The sequence below is a fragment of the Cryptomeria japonica genome, chromosome 2 (genome assembly GCF_030272615.1).
Source record: "Cryptomeria japonica chromosome 2, Sugi_1.0, whole genome shotgun sequence".
Taxonomy (NCBI): Eukaryota; Viridiplantae; Streptophyta; class Pinopsida; order Cupressales; family Cupressaceae; genus Cryptomeria; species Cryptomeria japonica.
The window spans coordinates 457983468-457991355 of NC_081406.1; the positions used below are offsets into that span (position 1 = coordinate 457983468).

The following is a 7888-nucleotide window of genomic DNA, read 5'->3' on the forward strand; positions in this document are numbered from 1 at the left end:
TCTCAACCTCTTTTCAACAATAGACGTAAATATCCTTTCTTGTGAATACAAAAAATTAAGTGACTCCTCTTTTCCTGGACTAGTAGAAAACTAGCAGTATCCTTATGCCTTTGGGTTCCCCTTCTTCTATTCTTTATTTCCTTATACAATGGCTCCAATATTTAGAAGCTATGACTTCATCTTGAATTTTCTATGGTCACTTTTAAACTCTCCTTTGACATGTCTCTACCTTTGATCTCATCTCCTAGAAACAACAATCAATCTTCATCGATTTGGAAGCACATGTGTTTGAAACATAGCCTGCAAACAAACAATATCATTGATCTCCACTTTGATCTCCAAATCCTCATAGACATGACAATTATTATTCTATTTTATATCTTTTTCCATGACTTTTCTTCTTTTTGGAACCAGTGGGTTTTCTCTTCAGATCAACACTCCCAATGATGGCTTGAGCTTTATTAAGGGCAGAAGATTTCTCCATATTTTTCTGGTTCTACAGGCAAGTAAACTATTGACTCTATTACCAAATGTTGAAAATAGAGGGAGAAACAAAAATGAAAATAAAGAGAGTTTATATTGATTAAAAAAAACATTACATCTGATATATGAATTCTTTACTTCTTACATTCTGACTCTCATAAAACACTCTGCTTCTCATAGACAACTCTTCAAAGCTGGACTGCTAAGAGAGTGCTTGGAAAAATACAAAGTCATGCATTATATAGAAAACTAGCTTATGTGGTGGACAGTGAACAAGCATTAAAAAAATGTATTTCAAACTATTGATAATCCAAGTAAAATCTATAGATGGTACAATATGCATGTTGGAGGAATTAAGATGACAACGTTTCAAATCTTGAGCAAGATTTGTTTGAGTGCCTTGTCTTTATAGTTGAGATATTTTCTTGGAGGATATGAAAGATTTGGAATTGACAAAAGCAGGTGCGACTACTAATGTGTATATGGTGCATTTGAGCGTAGTTGAGATTGCATATCCAACATTCAGGTGTGATTCACTTTTTCTATCAACACTTCCCATATTGTCACATTGTTGGTGCTCGAGGATCATAAACATAATGTTGTGGCATTTAATCATATCACCTTTTCACTTTTATTTTCACAATATCTAACAACTTCTATCCTCATTCCATGTTATGATGTATGGACTTTAGAAATACTCTTCCACTCAATTTTGATTGTCTCAACTCACACACATACCATATCCTCGTTAAACTTCATACTACCTCAAGATCTATAAAGACAACTTCAAACTAGACAACACAAAACACCTCTAATAGCTATCTCATCATCTTTTGATCTACAAACTTTAGATATGGCTTCCAAAGAAGCTTCTCTTCTGCACCTTTATTTTACCCTCTCCTTTCTTCACAAAAGTATTCTCATCTTTAACTGTGATCTCCTTTTTTATTATCAATGACTCCACCTCTTGCCAATGTTCAACTAACTCAATAATCTCTATGATCTGCACTTTTTCTTGTCTACATCACCAAGTTCATTTAACTCTCTACCTCTTTTCAACAGAAGACATAGATGTCCTTTCTTGTGAATACAAAAATTCAGTGACTCCTCTCTTCTTGGATTAGTAGCAAACTGGCAGTCTCCCTATGCCTTCGGGTTCCACTTCTTGTGTTTTTTATTTCCTTATACAATGACTCCAATCTTTAGAAGCTACGACTTCATCTTGATTTTTTTGTGGTCACTTTTAAACTCTCCTTTTACCCATCCCTGCCTTCTATCTCATCTCTTGAAAAAGACAATAAATCTTCACCGATTTGATAGCACATGTGTTTGAAACATAGCTTGCAAACAAACAATAGCAACGATCTCCACTTTGATCTCCAAATCATCGTACACATTACAATTGTTTTTCTATTCCATAGCCTTTTACATGAATTTTCTTCTTTCTAGAACTAGTAGGCTTTCTCTTCAGATCGACACTCCCAATGGTGGCTTCAGCTTTAGCAAGGGCAGAAGACTTCTCCAAATTCTTCTGGGTCTACAAGAAAGCAAACCGTTGGCTCTGATACCAAATGTAGAAAACAGAGGGAGCAACAAAAATGAAAATAAAGTTAGAGTTTATATTAATCAAAACAAAACATTACATCTGATATTTGAGCTCTTCAACTGTTACATTCTGAATCTCATCAAACACTCTACTTCTCATAGACAGCTCTGCAAAGTTGGAGTACTAAGAGAGTGCTTGGCAAATTACAAAGTCATGCATTATATAGAAAACTAGCTTCTGTGGTGGACATGGAACAAGCATTAAAAAAATGTATTTCAAACCACCCATAATCCAAGTAAAATCTACAGATGGTTCAATACATAGCTTGGAGTAATTAATATGACAACCTGTCAAATCTTGGGCAAGATCTATTTGAGTGCCTTGTCTTTACAGTTGAGAGATTTTCGTTGAGGATACGAAAGATTTGGAATTGACAAAAGTAGCTGCCAATATTAATGTGCATATGGAGGATTTGAGGGTAGTTGAGATTAAATATCCAACATTCAGGTGTGATTGACTTTTTATATCAACTCGTCCCATAGAGTCACACTGTTGGTGCTCGGGGATCTCAATAGGCTCTATTGGCCTCAAACATAACATTTCTTATATTCAGAAATGTAATTCTGTGACATTCAATAATATCACCTTTTCACTTGTATTTTCACAATATTTGACAACTTTTATCCTCCTTCTATGTTATGATCTATGGACTTTAGAAATACTCTTCCACTCAATTTTGATTGTCTCAACATAGAGACATACCATATCCTCCTTAAACTACATACTACATCAAGATCTATAAAGACAACTTCAAACTAGACAACACAAAACACCTTTAACAACTATCTCTTCATCTTTTGATCTACAAACTTTAGATATAGCCTCTAAAGAAGCTTCTTTTCTACACCTTTCTTTTAGTCTCTCCTTTGTTCATAAAAGTAATCTCCTCTTTAACTATGATCTCATTTTTCCTTAGCAATGACTCCACCTCTTGTCAGCATTCAACTAACTCAACAGTCTCTTCGATCTGAACTTTTGCTTATCTACATCACAAAGTTCTTTTAACTCTCTTCCTTTTTTCAACAACAAATGTAAAATGTCCTTTCTTGTGAATACAAAAATTCAGTGACTCCTCTTTTCTTGGACTACTAGCAAACTGGTAGACTCACTATGCCTTCGAGTTCCCCTTCTTTTGTTCTTTATTTCTTTATACAACGAATCCAATCTTTAGAAGCTACGACTTCATCTTGAATTTTTTGCAGTCACTTTTAAACTTTCCTTTGACCCATCTTTGCCTTCAATCTCATTTCTTGGGAACAATAATCAATATTAACTGATTTGGCAGCACATGTGTTTGAAACATATCCTGAAAACAAACAATAGCAGTGATTTCCACTTTGATCTCCAAATCCTCGTAGACATGACAATTGTTCTTCTTTTGCATAGCCTTTTCCATGACTTTTCTTCTTTCTGGAACCAGTAGGCTTTCTCTTTAGATCGACACTCCCAATGATGGCTTCAACTTTAGCAAGGGCATAAGACTTCTCCAGATTCTTTTGGTTCTACAGGCAATTAAACCATTGGCTCTGATACCAGATGTAGAAAATGAAGGGAGCAACAATAATGGAATAAAAATAGTTTATATTAATCAAAACAAAACATTACATCTGATATATGAGCACTTCTGCTCTTACATTCAGACTCTCATCAAACACTCTGCTTCTCATAGATAGCTCTGTAGAGCTGGACTCCTAAGAGAGTGCTTGGAAAAATACAAAGTCAGGCTTTATATAGAAAACTAGCTTATGTGGTGGATTGAGAACAAGCATTAAAAAATGTATTTCAAACCACCCATAATCCAAGTAAAATCTATGGATGGTACAATAAACAGGTTGGAGAAATTAAGATGACAACCTTTCAAATCTTGAGGAAGATGTGTTTGAGTTCCTTGCCTTTATAGTTGAGAGATTTTCTTGGAGGATATGGAAGATTTGGAATTGACAAAAGAAGTTGCCAATATTAATGTGCATACGGAGGATTTGAGGGTAGTTGAGATTACATATCCAACAAAAACAAAGAGAATTTTGGCAACATTTTAGGAGATTTGATGTTGATTAAAAACAAAACCTGTAGAAAGTAAAGAAAACTAAATAAAATAAAAGAACAGAGTGTGGATAACAATAAATATCGAAATTAAAAGAATTGAAAGAATAGCTAACCAACAATGATATGGTATGAATCTCTAAGAAGTTTTAAGGAGAGACAAATTGAACTAATGCAGATAGGGTCAAGAACAAGGAAAAGCAACATAGATGCATAGATCAGGCTGCAAACAATTTTCATTGAGGAGCTCAATAAACCAATACACATTAGATGTACATTCAATAAAATATTGAATTTTTATGCATCCATTAATAAAAAATAGTTATACACTCACTATTATCCATTTGAACCAATGGAAGAGTACATAAATACTATTATTCAAACAACAAAAAAGTAAGTATCAAATTTGAATTATAGAAATGCATATTAATAAACTAAAATTCTTCTCTATGATTGGTCAAAATAAAAAAAAATAAAAAAAAATTGCATCCAACCATGTAGAAGCATAAATAACCTTGTGGGTAGGAACTGGTAATAGAACATTATAAGAAATAATGTGATACTGATAAAAATTTAATATTATATTTTGATGATTTAAATCAAATTATTTTAAATAAACATAATTATGACTACCAAAACAATGTGGATTAAATCATAAGCAAATGTTAAGACTTCATTTTTAGTAAATAAATACATTTCATGTCTTTTTTTTTTTTGATAAAAGTGGATGATACCACTAAAATTATATATATATATATATATATATATATATTTACATGGTGACTGGTTCAAAGAGCACTGAGGGGAAAGAACCAGTAAGAAAACCCCTCAGTTTTGCTCAAGAAACATAAGCCTACCTACCCAATACAATAACCCATATGCATCCCAATAAACCCTGATTATAGTTTCAATTACATTAGATATAAAGGAAGCTTGTACTAGTAATTCTATAGAGAGGTTATCATCTCAAAAATTGTAGCCAAGAATAGTGGCAGCCCCAAACATTAATCCTCTTATGCACCACATGAGTCTAGATATCTGCAAAGAACAAAAAACACAACGAAGAGGGAACCAAGGAGAAGTAGTCCTGACAACATAAAAAATGGTTAGCATACATAATCCTATCCATACAAGAAGTAACAGAAGATGGAGACAACCTTCAGGAAACAGGGTGAAACCAATCCATATAATGGTCCATAAGAATAGCCAAATGAGTAACAACATGATAAGAAGCCATTTAACCCATCCAAAACACTGAATTTTCCAACTTCTTAGAATAATCCACAACCCACCAATTTTGCCCAAAAGGTTCCACATCCTGTTAAGCATTGTATACTCTGAAAAAGAAACAGACAAATATGACCCATACCTGTATATCTAACGAAGATATATAACAGAGCAGGGGTTGTCATGATATGATTCTCAGAATATCATACGAAGAGAGTATCCAACCAGATAGCACCTCTGAATGATAAAAAAATGCTTCACATACAACAAACTCAATCAATGAAACTCACCAACCTTAAACCCACAATACATAATGATTTATTTACTAAACCAATGAGCAGAACGTGAAAACCAAAAATCATGACACAATCGGCCACCACTGCACTTAAGAAAACATGATTGGCATAGAAAACATGGTACTTATGCTGAACCACATCCTCTAATGATTATCCCAGAAAGCAATATAGACCAGCCTCAAAAAGACCGAAAACAATGCCACCAACCATCATGGAGAAAGAAAATAACATAACCTCAACCGCCAAATGGGAAAAAGGAAATCAAAACCAAGCAACCCACATAGCCCAACATACAAAGAACTATTAAATCAATGTCGACTAATCCCAAAGACTACCACCCTCCAGCCTTAAAAGCGGCTCCACTTCTAGGGATGACTATAACTTAGGTGTTGTCATAAGGCAAGGCAACACCCCACTTATAGACATTCAAAGAAGTAAACACCCCATAAGGTGAGAAGAACTATCCAAGGCTACCACCAAAAAAACCTCCCTTCAAAAAATGGGGAGATTCTCCCAATAAATGTCAATAACAATGGTATTATTCCAAAACACCCTCATTATAAGCACTTACGAAAGAACAACCACATCAAGAAGGCATTTTAAGATAGAATTTTCATACATGAGATAGGAAAATCTGAAGATGCAAGTTCTATGTGATCTACACCATCACTAATAACCTTATTTGCAAGAAAATCCGCAAACACATTAATTTCTCTAAAACAGTGGGAAATCGAGAAAGTGGAGAAGCCATTAAGTTGAAGAAGAATGTGCTCCAGAAGGTACTGCATATGCCAAGAGATGCATTTTTTGGTAGCAACTGCCTGACAGACAAGCATTAAATCCCCTTCAATAACAATATCTTTGATATTTAGACAATGAGCCAGATCAAGTCCGAAGGATAGAGCCTGAAATTCAACCATGTTATTAGTGCCATGAACAATGTATTTACCAGCTGCCATGACGATTTTTGAAGAATGGTCAAAGATAATTACCCCAATCCTGGACTTTCCTGGATTGCCCTTAGAGGCCCCATCAAACTGAAGTTTGAAGGAAGGACAAGGGGGAGGGCTCCATTTAGCCATTTTTCACTTAAGATGCAAAGAAAAGGCATCCCAAATAGCCCCATGAGAAGGCAATAAATGCAGAGAGGGCCATTTCCAGGTAACCCTGTTATCCCAATGAGAAAAGGTTGTTAATCGGCCTAAATGTTTATAAATGACAGAAAGCACTACTTCACTAATGGATGCTTGGATTTTCCCTATGACGTCTGACACAGACGTCGACTTATGATTAAAAATTCTTGCATTCCTTTCCAGCCAAAGATTCCAAATCACTAGAGATGGAGCAACTATCCACAAAGATGAATAGAATGAAGCAGGAAACAACAAGGGCCAGGATTGAAATTGTGACAGTAGAGTTGAGAAAAGAGAAGAAAACCACCCTAACATACCAAACAACCAATACCAACACTCAGAGGCAAAAGGACAAAGTAGGAAGAGGTGGTCCACCGATCCATGTAATATCCACAAAAAACACATGGGAAAATTGTCGTAATCCCAAGCCTATCTGGACGCATTCTAGTGAGGATTCTATCTTGAACGGCTAACCAGGCAAAAGCCCCTGCTTTTGGGAGACATGTAGTATGCCAGCATAACTTAGTAGGCCAACAGGCAGGTATAGGGGTCTGTATCAAAGAATTATACCCCTCTTTCACTGAATAGGAACCAGCTGCATTTTTAATCCAAACCAATGAATCCTCTTTATATTGAAAAACTATAGGTCTCTTGCGAAGTTCTTCAATAAAATCTAAAATAATATTAATGTTAATAGCCAAGGGATGGATTTCTTTCCATTTTACAATTTCACAAGGTCCTAAAGTGTCAATGATAAAATAATCTGCAACAGAAGGTTCCCAAAGAGAAGAAAGGATTGCCGGCAAAGGGGACCAATCCCAAATAGATGAGAGAGCTGGATGCCCATTCCAAACTTCATCCCAAAAATGGGCCTTTCTCCCATTATGGACAACCCAGGATAAATGAGGCGAAATCACCTCTCTACATGAAATCAGAAAATTCTAGAACGCAGAGCCCTTCGGAAGGGAAGTTGCAGTAAAAATCCTTTCTCTTGGTGAACCCCTTAAATATTTAGCAAGCACAATGGAGGCCCATTTGCAACTAGGAGTTGTGTATAATTTCAAGATTAACTTAGCCCCCAAAGCCTTGTTTTGAATAGC

The 7888-nt window shown here is 35.3% G+C and overlaps 1 protein-coding gene across 1 annotated transcript; it reads right to left on the bottom strand.

Moving 5' to 3' along the window:
- Positions 1 to 6254: 6254 nt before the first annotated feature.
- LOC131862573 (uncharacterized) lies at positions 6255 to 6737 on the bottom strand. The gene has a single exon (XM_059215055.1). The coding sequence runs from the start codon at positions 6735 to 6737 to the stop codon at positions 6255 to 6257; it is 483 nt and encodes a 160-aa protein (XP_059071038.1).
- Positions 6738 to 7888: the final 1151 nt, after the last annotated feature.